The sequence below is a fragment of the Drosophila suzukii genome, chromosome X, assembly GCF_043229965.1.
Source record: "Drosophila suzukii chromosome X, CBGP_Dsuzu_IsoJpt1.0, whole genome shotgun sequence".
In the NCBI taxonomy this organism is placed as follows: Eukaryota; Metazoa; Arthropoda; class Insecta; order Diptera; family Drosophilidae; genus Drosophila; species Drosophila suzukii.
This window is the reverse complement of record NC_092084.1, coordinates 10,760,391-10,773,462: the sequence shown is the minus strand read 5'-3', so window position 1 is coordinate 10,773,462 and position 13,072 is coordinate 10,760,391. Positions and strand designations below refer to the sequence as shown.

Here is a 13,072-nt window from a genome sequence, read left to right as displayed (position 1 = left end):
ATATAAAATATTTATGATTACTGATGGCGTAATGTTCAAACAACGGAGGTAGGAGGGAATTCGCTAACATGCAAATATGAAAGTGAAGCTTATTATGTAATAAAAATAAGAGTATTGAAATATGATTAAAAATAAATTAAAAGAAAACTAGGCGTTGCATCCACAAACACATCTGAAATCTACAATCTATATAAAAAAAATATATATATATATATTTAAATATGTATAATCCATAAAGTATAACAATAAAACAAACCGCAACAGCAAGAAAAATTTGTATTGTAGTTCAGTAAAAATCAACAAAGAAGAAGAGAAAATACGAACTAATGCATTTTTTAATATTTTTATATGTATACATTATCAATTTTTACATTTTTTTTCTAGACCTTAGTGATTTAACATTATTGATTTCAGATAATATCTTATAATAAAACGAAATCCAAAACGAAATGATTATTTTCTGTGTGAGCAAAGGAGGAAAAACAATTAGTTTGTGAAAGGGTGAGCAATTTAACAAATTCATCAGCATTTCAAGAGAATTTTCTGATCGTATGCGTTTTTAACATTTGTACAATCTTCATGTGACGAACATTTCCAGTAATTACTTTTAAAAGTTGAAAAGAGTAAGTGATAAAACACCAACTGAAGTTTATGCTGATGTTAAAGCCACAATTCTAAATTTAGGTGCCCAAGGATTTATGGATATAGTTTCCCAACATCTTTGTTAAGGACACAAGTTAATAGAAAAACCTTTCTGAATGGTTTCCAAATGGTTTTGTGTTTTAGCCAATAACAAATGAATGCCTCTCTATAGCGTAAAACAACATGGCTTACAATTTAAAAGATTTAATTTCCTCTAATAACAATATTAAACTTATTAAAGAAAGTCTAACTCTAACTTCTCATAAGAAAACAAAAACAGTAACATCAGCTTTGACCAGATGGGATCATCAGCACAGTGGCTGGATCCACTTGCACTTGAGGGCCGCCGCGGTGACAGCCTCCTCTTGCGATTCCGCAAATCCCGCGCTGCCCTGGATCTCGATCTGGTCGTAGTCGAAGCGCAGACTGCCCTCCTTGTCCTGCAGGAGCTGCTCCACCCCGTGCCAGGCGATCATCACCCCATTGTCGGAGCAGTAGCGCTTGGACGGCCGGAAGCTCCTCCATCCGTACTGGGCGGCCAGGTGTGCGATATTAGCGTAGATGGCATCGTTATTGGCCACCCCGCCGGACATGACCAGTGTGGGCGGGGAGTCGCAAAAGAGCTCCTGCACCTGAGGCAGAAGGCAGTACTCGATGGCCCGCTGGGTGCGGTGCATCAGGTGCCGGCTGACGGCACGCAGCAGACCGGCGCAGAAGTCGCCGTAGTTGCTGATGACTCCGTCCGGTGGCGTTCGCTCCAAGCGCTCGCGCGTCCGGATGGCGCGAAAGGAATTGTTTTTGATGCCTGCAAAGCTGAAGCTGCAGTTGCGCTGCTGGGCAAGTGGCAGCGGAAAGTCGTAGGCCTGCGGATCACTGGCCAGCTGGGCGGCGTGCTCGATGGCTCTGCCGCCGTTCCACAGGCGATACTCGGGCAGGATGTGCAGGCGCAGTCGGCGACCGATCTTGTCGAAGGCCTCGCCGGGCGCATCGTCCAGCGTTTGGCCAAGAAGGGTGAGGCGACCTGGTCCGTGGACCATTACCAGCTGGCAGTGACCGCCGCTGGCCAGCAGGCAGAGAAACGGGAAGGGAATCTGCTCCGGATGCTCCATGCGGACCTGCAAGGCATGCGCCTCCATGTGGTGGACCGGCAGCAGGGGCTTCTGCAGGCGACGGGCCAGATGCCGGGCGAAGCGCAGGCCCACCAGCAGGCTTAGTGGCAGCCCGGGACGCGTGGTCACCGCAATGGCCGTCAGCTCCTCTGGCTCCAGTTGAGCCTCCGCCAGGCAGCGCTCGAATGCGGACTCAATGCGGGCGCGGTGCAGGTCCTGGGCCCTGGGTGGAATGATGCCGCCGTATCTGCAAAGGTGTCTGGTCAATCTCTGATCCGCTTCTGGAGAAGTGCGTCCCGGTACTCACCGCGTGTGGAACTCCTGCTGGGACTCCAGCACATTCGCCCTCACCCGTCCGGCGGTGTCCACGATGGCGATGCCCGTGTCGTCGCAGGAGGTCTCGATACCCAGGACATAGCTGAGGCGGCGTTTGATCCCTTCTCCAAAAGCTTTTCCCACTGGAATTCCACTGCCGGTTAAACACCTGAGTGCATGCATAATAGGGTGGGTAAAACAACAAGCAATCGATGCTATCGATGGTTTTAAGTATCGATAGTATCGCTCTGGGGTTTTTGGTATTTTTTGAAAACAACATTATGTTGGTATATTTCTTAAGCCACAGCGGTGTTTAAACTTTATTTAAATAATTTACCAGTATTTTTTGAAAAATTGTATATAAACCATTTAAAAAGTTTCCAGACCTGGTTATTAAAATATTTTAGAAAGCTACTAGCAAATATTTACTTAAAAAGTCTTAAGTTCTGATATCAAAGAAATAAAAACCTTACGCCGAAAATAAAGCCCCAAACTTTCGTACAAAAAATGTATGACAAAGAAATTACCGTTAACTTTAGAAATACTTTTAGCGATAATGCTATCTCTTTATCTGAACAACTTTATAAATGCTGCTTGCCTTTAATGGTTGATTAAGGAATGGGAATAAGTACATGTTTTTAACCTTTGCTAAGTATTGTAAAAAGTGGTTATGTACAGGTGTCTTGTTATTGGTTTATTATTCTCAAATTGAATTTTGGACTTGTCTTTGTCGGTTACAACTAAATAATAAATAATATTGGTTTCAATCAGAAAATGCCACCCGCCGATTCGCAGGAAAGATGGTCCATTCCGTTGGTTGTTTTTCCGGAGATGCATCCACGTACACGTAACACCAAAACCAAAACCCACACGCACACGCACATACAGAAAGTTCCGGACTTGCACATTAGCCGGTCGTACAGAGATAGGATTCTTCTAAGTTAGTGGATATTAAATACATTTTGGCCTCTTAGCGCTCATAGTAGACGCGATAGTACAGAGTCTTGGATCGCCAAATGCTGTAGCTGTTGTCGAACTTCAGCAAGTAGACGCCCTCGCCGGGGTAGGAGTGGGAACCCACGTAGACTTCGTTGTAGCACTCCCGCCGGTAGATGGGCACGATAATGGAAATGGGTGCTTTGGGCGGGGCAGTCGGGTTGCTCACCGCACCGCGCTCCTGCGACAATGAGCCCGACTCCAGGTCCTCGGTGGTGGACAAGTAGTCCTCGTCCACGCAGTCCTCATCCTCGTCGGAGTCGCTCACATGCACGGTCACCTCGTTGGTCACCGGCTTAGCCCACTCGAAGTAGATGCCGAAGCCGATGTCGTAGCTGTCCGTGGCGAACTCCCAGAAGATGCACTTGCCGTTCATGTTGGTGGGCACACGGACCTGTGAATTGCCAGAATCAAGATCCTTGCTTTTGAAAGTAGCTAAAATACAAACTCACCGTCACCGTGTCGCCGTGACCGATGGTAATGACGCCGTCGCCATCGCCAGCAGACACCTCAGTCTTGAACTGTTCGATGTCGGGACGTGTCCAGATTTTTGCCGGGCAGATCATAACATAGTCGTCGTACTCTTCCTCGCCAAGCTGTTCATTCACGGTGCCGTCAGCCTGCTCAGCATGACCGTGCTGCTCTACCGCCTCCTGCTGAGTCTCGATCTCGCCGAGCTTTAGGCCTTCCATGGCATTGGGCAAGTCTGTGCTGCTGTTGTTGTTATTGCCAGGGGCATTGTCCTCCTGATGACCCTTTTCCCCTGCATTCTGCATCTGAAGCTGATTCTGGTTCTGCAAATGGAGCTGCTGCATGTACTGGTGGTAATGCTCCCGCTGCAGCTGATGTATCAGCACTGCCTGTTGCTCGGGATTGCCTGGGAACTGCTTCTCGGCATACAGCTGCGAAAGGAGTAAGTAAAGGGTGAGTGACAAGGACATGACAATTGCCTGAAAACTGGGTCATGACCCCCATTCAATGGCAGGGAACCCAGCAATTAGCATGCATTATTGAGCACGACAACAGGTGCAAAGGGGCCAGAGTGTCTAGTGGTCAAACAAAATCGATGGACTGTCTACCTTAAACTGCTGGTACGTCTGCTTGTTGAGGGCGTCCTGCAGCTGGCGGCGCTGCAACTCCTCCTTGTAGCCCTCTTCGAGCAGTTCCTGCTGGGCGTTCTCCTGCCGTTCGCGCGCCTCCTTCTCCTGCTCCATGAGGCGCAGCTCCTTGCGCAGCGTCTCGTCTCGGTCCTGCCGCACGGCCTCGATGTACGGCCGAAAGGCGCTGCACATGGTGTCCAGCAGGTCGACGAACCCCTCCATCGCCTGCTCCCGAGTGATCTCGCCCAAGAGCTGCCAGTGCTGCTGGCGGTCGCGTCCGATCACATCGAGGACGCCCAGCGCAGGGGCACGACTCGTGTTGAAGGGTCCCAGAGCCGCCTGCTGCTTGAAAGCGATCAGCTTCAGGTTATCTTCGTACGACAGGTGGATGGCCTTGCCGGAGTTCCCTGTGGGTGGGGTAAGGGTGGTATTAACTGCTAGGAATGGCCGGGCAGCCGAGGTCGGTCACTTACTCTTGTAGAACGTGAATGCGAGGCGGTAGAGCTCGGTGAGGGGAAAACCCCACTTCTCCGCCGACGGTGGCGCCGTCGAGTCCGCCATCTGTGCCGCTCCGCTGCTGCTACTGCTGCCGCCGCTCGTCCCGCTTGTCCCGCTCGCCATGCTGCCGTCGCTTGTGGTTTATTCCACGCCTGCTGGCCTGCAAACTTTTCGCACAAAACAAAACAAAATAATAGAATGAATTGTGACGTAGAGTTGTCAGACTATCGTTGGCACTATCGATACTATTGATGCATCATCGATGATTTGAGAGCTGACGATAATTTTGTCACCATATTATAACGGTGTTCTTAAACGCTCGAAACAAAAAAGTAAGGGGGCTCCCTAAATTGTTGAGCTGCAAAATTAGTCAATTTCGGTCAGCTGGTTATTAGCTCTTTGTCAGACCTTCCTTCAACTCATGAAACCCCGAGTAATCCCTATTATTTTGGTATCACATTAATTTGAAATAAAATTATGGAGAATATTTTTAGTTTACTAAAAACGTTGGACATTACAAAAAAATATTATGCATATTTTAAGTTCTGAAAAATTTAACAACTAATTGCAGCTTTTAATAGAATAGTTATTACCCAACGTTTACTTACATTGGTTTGCATTAAATAATTTTGAGTTTTGTCATTAAATTTGATTTAAAAAACCTTTATTAAACCTTCAATTATTAAAGAATACCCTTAATTTTCGAACTATTTTATCGGTACCTCGCAATTATCGCCTGCTTATCATCTCTATTGTTGTGGCCGGAATTTGGAATTCACACGTGCCGTGGAATCGTGTTGTTTTCTGTGAATAGATTACCGAAAACCTACCTGACGATGGCCAGCACTCGGTTCTTCCTGGCTGATCTGCCGGACAGGACCGTGGAGGCGGACCTGCACAGCCTATTCCAGGACTACGGCTATGTGGAGCATGTGGATCTGAAGCGGAAGGAGCAGGATGGGGCCACCAAGGTGATCGCCTTCGTCACCCTGCAGACGGACGATGCCCAGTACTGTGAGTTGGCCCGATGAACAGTGAGAGAGGAACGAAACGGAGTAACCACAACTTAACTTTGCAGGCGTGAACGAGCTGAAATGGCAGCAGCTGCACGGCGAGAAGCTGCGTGTGTCCCTGGCCAGGGAGTCCTTTCTGGACCGACTGAAGCGGGAGCGCGAGGAGAACGAGCGGCGGGAGCAGGGCGAGCCAGCCGAGACCGATGTATTCACGGAGAAATCCCAGCTATTGGCCCAGAGCAACCAGAACAAGCGCAGGGTTTTCGGCGAGGATGAGGAGATCGGCGACGACGAGGTTTCTGCGGATCTGCTGATCACCAAGAAGCGCGCCGCCCACTCTATGCAAAACGGCCGGGTAGGTATCTGCTCAAGGAACCTTCTCAACTCATTACTCATCCTAACCGCCTTTCTCTCTTCTTACAGATTGTCATACAGCAGGAGTTCGACGCTAAGCCGCTGCACGTCATCGAACAGCACCGCAAGCCAGCCAAACAGCAGCCGGACACCCAGGTCAGCCAGGCGGAGCAGAAGCGCAAGGAGTCGCTCAACAAGATGCGGCAGGGGCACCAGCAAAAGAAGTCCGCCATCCAGCAGGCGCTGTCTGCAATATCCGTGGACGGCGGCCAGGCGAAGAGGATCAAGTTCAGCGACCCCGAGGAGGAGGAGGAGGCCAAGCCCGCCCAGAAGTCCAAAAAGCAAAAACGCGATCTCTTCGAAGGCGACGAGGATGAGGAGGAGGAGGAGCAGGTCGTCCTGCCGCAGCACAAAGGCAAGAAGGGCGAGCGTCTGGTGGAGATGCAGAGCAAACAAAGCATAGATCCCCGCTTTCGTATCACATCCAATTTTGTTGACGAGGAGGAGGAGGAGGGAGCGGAACTGGAGCCCCCTGGTGATCAGCCAGAGCCGGAGGAAAGTGAGCGCAAGTGGCAGATGAACATTCTGGAGCAGGTTGTGGGGCATAAGATTGACAATAATGACGGTAAGCCGGCGAAGAGCAAGAAGATGCTGCGTTTCGATCCGGCCAAAGAGGACCATCAGAAGCTAATGCGCCAGAAGCAGCCCAAGGAGGAGGAGGCTCCCAAGACTAAGACCAAGGGCAAGGAGATTAACAAAAATCAAGATGACCCAGCCCCTGTCTCGAAAACGGCCTTCTACATGGTCACCGACACTCTAAAAGATTCCCTCAACACCCGCGGCGAGGGTTTCAGCCTGCTGGACATGTTTGGCAGCGCCCCAGGCGAGGAGGTGGCCAAGCGCCAGGACCAGTTGGAGAAGTTGGGCCAGGAAAAGATCCTGGTGGGCAAGGCGTCCGCCAGCAAGCTCGGACTGGCCGCGCTCAATCCGTTTTCCTATGACTCCTCCGACAGCGAGGATGAAGCAAAACCGCCTCAGGAGGAGCACGAACCGGAAGTCAGCAAGGAAAACCAGGCCCAGCCAGTGAAGCAGTCCAAACAGAAGAAGAGCAAAATCAAACTGGAGTCCTTCTTCATACCCAAAAACGATCCTCGGCTTAAGGGTAAGGGCATCAATCAGTGATTTCATTTGCTGCTATCTTACTTACTAATTTGTTTTTTTGCAGAGGGTGCCAAGTTCTTCAAGTCCACAAAGCCGGAGGTGGATCAGGCCGACTACGACCAGGTGAGAAATCGTCTGAAGCTGCTGATCAGCAACAAGATCGCCAAGACCAAGAAGAACCTGCCCAGCAAGAACATGAAAGAGCACCGGAATAAAAAGGCAAATCGCTAATACCCTTGGCCTGATCCGTAGGTTAAACTCTACGGACTTTAGTTTTAGGCTTTTACCTCTGTAAAATAAACCACAATTGTTTTTTTTTCTTTAATCGTACATGTATTGATCTAGATTACAAAAAAAAAAAATGAAATGATTGTGCTTAAGTTGCTGCACAAATGCATTTGAGCCCCGTTGCAGCTCCAACTAGACTATCGTAGCGATGTGAATCCTGCTTTGTGCTGAGATTCATTTGGCATCCGTAGGTGGGATTCCGCCTAACTAAAAGCTAATTTAAAAGATTTAAAAATATTGCTGCAACAATAATTGCGGTGCTCAGCATTCCATTAAGTTTATCTCGTCCGCTAAGCACGTTCGTTGGCTCTCTAAGTAAAAATGGCAATCTCAATAAAAATTCGAGACGTGGCTCTTCTTTGGCACTGTGTCCTCATCCGGAGGGATTATATGTAGGTAGGTAGAAGTCTTAAGTAGATCTAGCAAGCGACCGTATGTTAAAGTAGTGGGTATTCTACGTCTGTCTGACCTCGGCCCGTTCCTCCTCGCCAGCCTTTGGGACGACGGCCGACTTGTCCGCGACCTGGGCATCCTCACCGCTGCTATCGCCGTCATCGGGCACCTCAATGGTTGTGCTTATCTGGTCCCCGCCGGTGGCCATGGAGCTGCTGCTATTGGGTGGCGCTATGCCAGTGTTGCGTTCCGAACTGGACTGCTGCTCTGCTGGTGGTGGTGGTGGCGCTGCGAACTGAGCTTCTGGGGGCGGTGAAAAGGCACAGGGACCAGCTGCCGATGGCGTTCTCTTCTCCTCCCTGACCGCCGCCACTGGCAACGACGCTAGTGTCCGTCTTACGGCCAGCGTTTCAATGGCCACCACTGTGCGCTCCAGCAGGTTCATCAGCCGATCCTCACGCGCATCCATCCGCTTCAGGAACTCCTCGTCGCGCTTCTCCCGCCGCTTCAGATACTCAATCAGCTCGTAGTTGGTGCTGTCGCCATCCGTGGAGGTGGACATCTTGCGCTTCTTCTTCAGCGTGGTGGACGAGGAGCAGTCGGACAAGTTGTCCGTGTCGACAATCACGTCGGGGTGCAGAATATTCGGGTCCAGGCCCGGCGAATAGTAGTTCTGTGCCCTGTGAGAGCAAGGATTTGGTCAGTGGGGAACGGCAACACCTTCTGGCTGCCGGAGCACTCACCCATTGTAGTTCGTCTGCATCAGCTGGATGTCATCCGGGTTGAACTCGCCCTCCGACAGGGGCTCCGACCTGTGGGTAGCAGAAAGGTGTAAAAGTCTTAGAAATTATGTTACCAATGGGTCAACTAAAATATCATAAGAAATGCAAGATATATAGATATATTTCATATATATTTTAGATCTGGTTTTTACTGCTCCAAAACATATCTTTTATTTAGCTTATATCTTTAACATTCGCCCCAGGAAGTCGCTAAAAAGTAGGCAATTGATTTTCATGAACTAGGTTTGGCGAACTTCAAGATCAAGAATCTTGGTTTAAACCCTTGTTTTGGTTACTTGTAATAACAATTTTAAAAAATGTGTTCTTAAAAAATATATAATATCAAAAGACCCTACAAATTCAACCAAAGATTGTAAGGTTTGCCTATAAGGTTCTGGATAACCATGGGTGTACCTTGGATACACCTCCCTAATACTCACTTCATGGATATGTTATTTTCATGGTGGTTGTTGTTCTGGTGGTGCATGTTGAGGGCTCCATTGCAGTCCTTTTCAAAGTCGGGTCCTTCCCCGCTGTCATCCATTGGACCATGCCCCAAACCAAGTGGGTGGCCGTGTCCCATTCCATGGAGGTGGTTTTTAAATGCTGGACGCTGCGACTCATCCTCGTCGTCGTCCTCGGGCGTCATCTGCACGCCGCCGACATTGGCCATCTGGAGCTCGTGACGTTTCTGGGCGGCGACGGCGGCAGCGGCTGCTGCTGCGGTTGCGGCCGCCACATGCATCTGGAGGGGATTCTCGTCAAAGACGCCGCCACCACCGGACAGACCGGATACGCCGGATGCGGATCCACCCACGGGGCAGGCCACCTCGTTCAGCTGCGCCTCCACAAAGTGGTTGGGCAGGAAGCGCTCCAGTTTGCTCCCGCTCTGCGAGGAGTCCGTGGAGTGGGCGTGCGAATGGCTCTGGCCACTCTGGCTGAGGCTTTGCAGGAGGCTGTGCTGGTGCGGGGTGAGATTGTCCTTGTTGAGCAGCACACCCAGCTCGGCCGCCTGCCGCCGGCGCTGGTAGTAGGAGAGCTCGTTGTGGTTCTTGGAGATCAGGGCAAGGCGCTTGCCATTCGAGCCCCAGCACTCGCCGCGCTGCTCCTCGATCTCCTTGAAGAGGAACATGTACGGCCAGTTGCGGCGCACATGGCGTTCGGGATTCTTCTTCAGCTGCGTGTAGATCTTCTTGAGGTTCTCGTACCGATTGCAGCACTGCTTGGCCGTTCGCTTCCGGGTGCTGAAGCGGTTGAGGACCTCGGCCACCATCTCCCACACGCTGGCATGGTTCTTCCGGTTCGACTGGAACGCGCTCTGGATGCGCTCCGACTTGACGATGTTCAGCAGGGCCACCGATTCCGGCACATTGAAGTACGACTCCGGGGTGCGCGGCGCCCGCTGGTGGTGGTAGCTGCTCGTCACCGGCGGGGGATTCTTTGTCTCCTGCGGGGATCAAGGATACAAGTTATTATAATGACATTACGATCGGATAAAGAAAAAGTCGCCCACATAAAAACAGCAAAAAATTGTAAGATAAATATGAAAGGTTCTCGACGCAGAGGATTTCCTTTATAACTATGAAATTATAGATATTCTTCGTTTAAACAAGAAATAAAGGTAAAGGTGTATATACCCTTGCTTCTTAAACCATATTATATAAATAAAATTAAACGTACAGTAGAGAGTCCGATGGTTCCATTGCATTATGTTTTTCATAGGATTTTGCCAATCCAGTTAAACTTATATTTCTATATTGCTAAAAAATTGCTTCACCCCAGATAAGAAAATTATGAAATAGAACGAAGCTATAATTTGATTTCTATTAATTTTTCCATTGCTCCTATGGGAGCTATAGAATACGGCCCATTCCATTGGCGGAAAGTTTATAAATATTTCCTTTTGGTATTTTTTATGCATAACATAAAGAAAAAGTTCAAAAAAATAGATGTAGACGGTGCGAAATGGCTTTTAAGGTTCTTAGGAATATTTTATATTCGGCTATATGCCGTAGACTTTATTTTTAACTTTGACATTTTGCTTGTAATAACCTAAACCATTGCTTAATAGACTTTAACTTTTATATGCACATTGCTTTATGCTAACATAGCCCTTGATCTTTAAAATTATAATATGTATGTATATACTTTAAACTATAAAGTTTATAGAGTTTCACTGCGTTCCAAACTTCTGTCAGAAATCATAAACATGATGATACTATTAAACATCATACAAACTAACAGGATATTTTCAGAATGTGTGACTAAGATATACCTTTCAGAATTCTAACTTAAAAGATCTGACACAGAGCTCTAGAAAGATGTATTTACATATGTATATGAGTTACCTTCTGTTATTAAATTATGAAAATAAGGACGTTTCACAAACGAAAAGAAAAATTTTTGACTAAATTGTTTCCATGACATAATAATATTTTGGTTTACATGACATCTGTTTTATATGTTCGTGAGATTTTGGACCTCCTACAATCTTATAAAACAATCAGAAAAACCACTGTTACTCTATCGATATGATTTCAGTAAGATATACTCCTGTTTACATTTGATAAAGTTTGTTTTAAGAATCGCAGATTTGCTAACGAATGTATTTTGGTAAATGACCAATATACACACATTGTTCATATGTGTGCAGTCTGTAGAGAATATTAATATACAGCCATTGACAACTTATTAGAATAAACAAAACTGAAAATTTTGTTAACAATTAATTGACTACAAAACAACAAAATTTTAACTTCTTAAATTGGCTCCTGCTATTCGATTTATATAAATAGGTTGCAGATTTTAAAAGTTAACTTATATATTTCATGGAATGAGCCTGTTTTATTTTAAAGATATTTCTAATCTTCTGCCGGTACTCGTGGTATTAAAGAGATTTACCTAGTTTCTTAGGGAATATGTGATTTTTACCAGAACTGTTTGTGTATCATGCCGTTGGTAAAAACTCATTCATGACCGTGCTACATTTTTCGAAATATTCCCCCAGCAGAGATGACTAAGCGCCGCGAGAACTGTTTCGCAGATTTTTAAAGATAGTCACTGCGGCAGATAATCCATGCAACGGCTTTGGCATTCCGATCGGATCCTCAAGCACTTCCGAATCTTGAGATCTCTGTTATTATTATTTTTTTGAGACCCATAGCTCTACTGCTCTGGAAGCTGATCTCCCAGTTGCTTACCATTGGGGAATTTTGTTCTGTCAGCAGCTTAATGGATGCCCCGATTCTGCTGAGGAGGCGCAACGCTGGGATCGGGGTCTTGTCTTTCTTCTCTCCGCTTCTCCGCTACCGATTCAGATTCAGATTCAGATTCTTCCGAGTGCTTCAATGGCGGATTCTCCTGCTCTTGCGGCTCCTCTGTTCGTTGTTGTTCTTCTTGTTACAGATGCTGCGGACTGGCGGCGTTTGCATTTCAAATGTATCTAACTATTGTGAACGCAACGTAACCCTTGCAACACTTAATGGTTATGTCTAAAAAAAAAACCCAATAAACATATGTTAAGAAAAACGAATCACAACAAGAACAACGATTTTGTGAGGCACAGCAAAAAAAAAAGACCGAAACAAAAACAAAATGAAAATCGGAATAAACGAATGAAGGCGATTTTTGTACTTGTTCTTTGTTGTTTTTGGCGTTACTCGCATTTGGTTGTTGACAACAAACCGACATCGACTATTAATATTTAGAAGTTAACCTTTTAGCCTCAGACGGCGGCTCATCGGCTACGGCAACGTCGACAAAAACACGCGAAATAAAAAGAAAACAAAAAATAAAACACAAACGCGAGACAAAAAAAAAAACAAAAAATGAAATCTAAAAAAAAGCAAATCACAAATCACGGAATCAGATGCACATGTGCCCTGCGTTCACACTCACGAATATCCGAGCGAACATTTACAGTTAGTGCGGTCACAACTTTCCACCAAAGTAAAGCTCTTTTTTTGTTGCATTTCACGTCCCTGTTCTCTTCTTCTTTCTGCAGATCCTCCTTTCTTCGCGCTCTCACTCACACACACACATGCCAAGCACGACTCTCTTTCACTCTCTCTGTCTCTCTTCTCACGCACTAGAAGCTTTCGCTGACCTGCATTTGCACTGAGAGAAACGAAAGAGCAATACGCGCGCGTTTCGCTTTCGCCGGACAACGCGATTACCGTTTACCGTTTCTCCGTAGTCCGCCGTCCTGAGATTCCAACTAACCAACTAAAACTAACCAATCCAAACAACAACGAAACTGAAACTGAACTTTTTGTTTGCGATCCCGTTGCCCGATACTAACGGCAGTCGCACACACACACGCACACAGGGGCCCGAGCTCTCACACAGGCACACGCATACATATACACATAGACCGCTACGATCGTTAGGCGGACGATCGCTCCTCGGCGCACGGAACATAA

The 13,072-nt window shown here is 47.2% G+C and overlaps 4 protein-coding genes across 7 annotated transcripts; 1 reads left to right on the top strand and 3 right to left on the bottom strand.

The window, feature by feature from the left end:
* Positions 1-830: 830 nt before the first annotated feature.
* Tcs4 (Threonyl-carbamoyl synthesis 4) lies at positions 831-2,271 on the bottom strand. Its single transcript, XM_017079603.4, has 2 exons — positions 2,059-2,271; positions 831-1,998 (listed from the first exon to the last, which is right to left on the bottom strand). The coding sequence occupies exons 1-2, from the start codon at positions 2,247-2,249 to the stop codon at positions 951-953; spliced, it is 1,239 nt and encodes a 412-aa protein (XP_016935092.2). The 5' UTR covers positions 2,250-2,271; the 3' UTR covers positions 831-950.
* A 463-nt stretch (positions 2,272-2,734) lies between these two features.
* Positions 2,735-4,898, bottom strand: LOC108013679 (Golgi resident protein GCP60). The gene is made up of 4 exons (XM_017079598.4): positions 4,636-4,898; positions 4,142-4,569; positions 3,515-3,964; positions 2,735-3,456 (listed from the first exon to the last, which is right to left on the bottom strand). Exons 1-4 carry the CDS (start codon positions 4,781-4,783, stop codon positions 3,037-3,039), a joined length of 1,446 nt encoding a protein of 481 aa, XP_016935087.2. The 5' UTR covers positions 4,784-4,898; the 3' UTR covers positions 2,735-3,036.
* A 502-nt stretch (positions 4,899-5,400) lies between these two features.
* Positions 5,401-7,513, top strand: LOC108013731 (probable RNA-binding protein CG14230). Its single transcript, XM_017079675.4, has 4 exons — positions 5,401-5,674; positions 5,739-6,028; positions 6,097-7,189; positions 7,253-7,513. The coding sequence occupies exons 1-4, from the start codon at positions 5,497-5,499 to the stop codon at positions 7,417-7,419; spliced, it is 1,728 nt and encodes a 575-aa protein (XP_016935164.2). The 5' UTR covers positions 5,401-5,496; the 3' UTR covers positions 7,420-7,513.
* On the bottom strand, positions 7,496-12,968 carry meso18E. 4 transcript variants are annotated; one of them, XM_017079679.4, is made up of 5 exons: positions 12,834-12,968; positions 11,852-12,142; positions 9,092-10,098; positions 8,613-8,681; positions 7,496-8,549 (listed from the first exon to the last, which is right to left on the bottom strand). In XM_017079679.4, exons 2-5 carry the CDS (start codon positions 11,852-11,854, stop codon positions 7,931-7,933), a joined length of 1,698 nt encoding a protein of 565 aa, XP_016935168.2. In that variant the 5' UTR covers positions 11,855-12,142; positions 12,834-12,968; the 3' UTR covers positions 7,496-7,930. The 4 variants fall into 4 exon arrangements, with proteins under 4 accessions (XP_016935168.2, XP_016935169.2, XP_016935166.2 ...); XM_017079680.4 differs by having other exon boundaries at positions 12,827-12,914; XM_017079677.4 differs by having other exon boundaries at positions 12,757-12,897.
* Positions 12,969-13,072: the final 104 nt, after the last annotated feature.

Excerpts from the sequence above, each read along its gene's own strand:
- meso18E (XM_017079679.4), bottom strand. Across the intron at positions 8,682-9,091 it reads GAAAATAACATATCCATGAA|GTCGGAGCCCCTGTCGGAGG; the intron begins GTGAGTATTAGG and ends TGCTACCCACAG. Across the intron at positions 8,550-8,612 it reads ATGCAGACGAACTACAATGG|GGCACAGAACTACTATTCGC; the intron begins GTGAGTGCTCCG and ends TTGCTCTCACAG.
- LOC108013731 (XM_017079675.4), top strand. The coding sequence starts at position 5,497 with ATGGCCAGCACTCGGTTCTTCCTGGCTGATCTGCCGGACAGGACCGTG. Across the intron at positions 5,675-5,738 it reads GACGGACGATGCCCAGTACT|GCGTGAACGAGCTGAAATGG; the intron begins GTGAGTTGGCCC and ends TTAACTTTGCAG. Across the intron at positions 6,029-6,096 it reads ACTCTATGCAAAACGGCCGG|ATTGTCATACAGCAGGAGTT; the intron begins GTAGGTATCTGC and ends CTCTTCTTACAG.
- LOC108013679 (XM_017079598.4), bottom strand. The coding sequence starts at position 4,783 with ATGGCGAGCGGGACAAGCGGGACGAGCGGCGGCAGCAGTAGCAGCAGC. Across the intron at positions 4,570-4,635 it reads CGCATTCACGTTCTACAAGA|GGAACTCCGGCAAGGCCATC; the intron begins GTAAGTGACCGA and ends CCCCACCCACAG. Across the intron at positions 3,457-3,514 it reads GTCACGGCGACACGGTGACG|GTCCGTGTGCCCACCAACAT; the intron begins GTGAGTTTGTAT and ends GGCAATTCACAG.
- Tcs4 (XM_017079603.4), bottom strand. The coding sequence starts at position 2,249 with ATGCATGCACTCAGGTGTTTAACCGGCAGTGGAATTCCAGTGGGAAAA. Across the intron at positions 1,999-2,058 it reads CAGCAGGAGTTCCACACGCG|ATACGGCGGCATCATTCCAC; the intron begins GTGAGTACCGGG and ends ACACCTTTGCAG.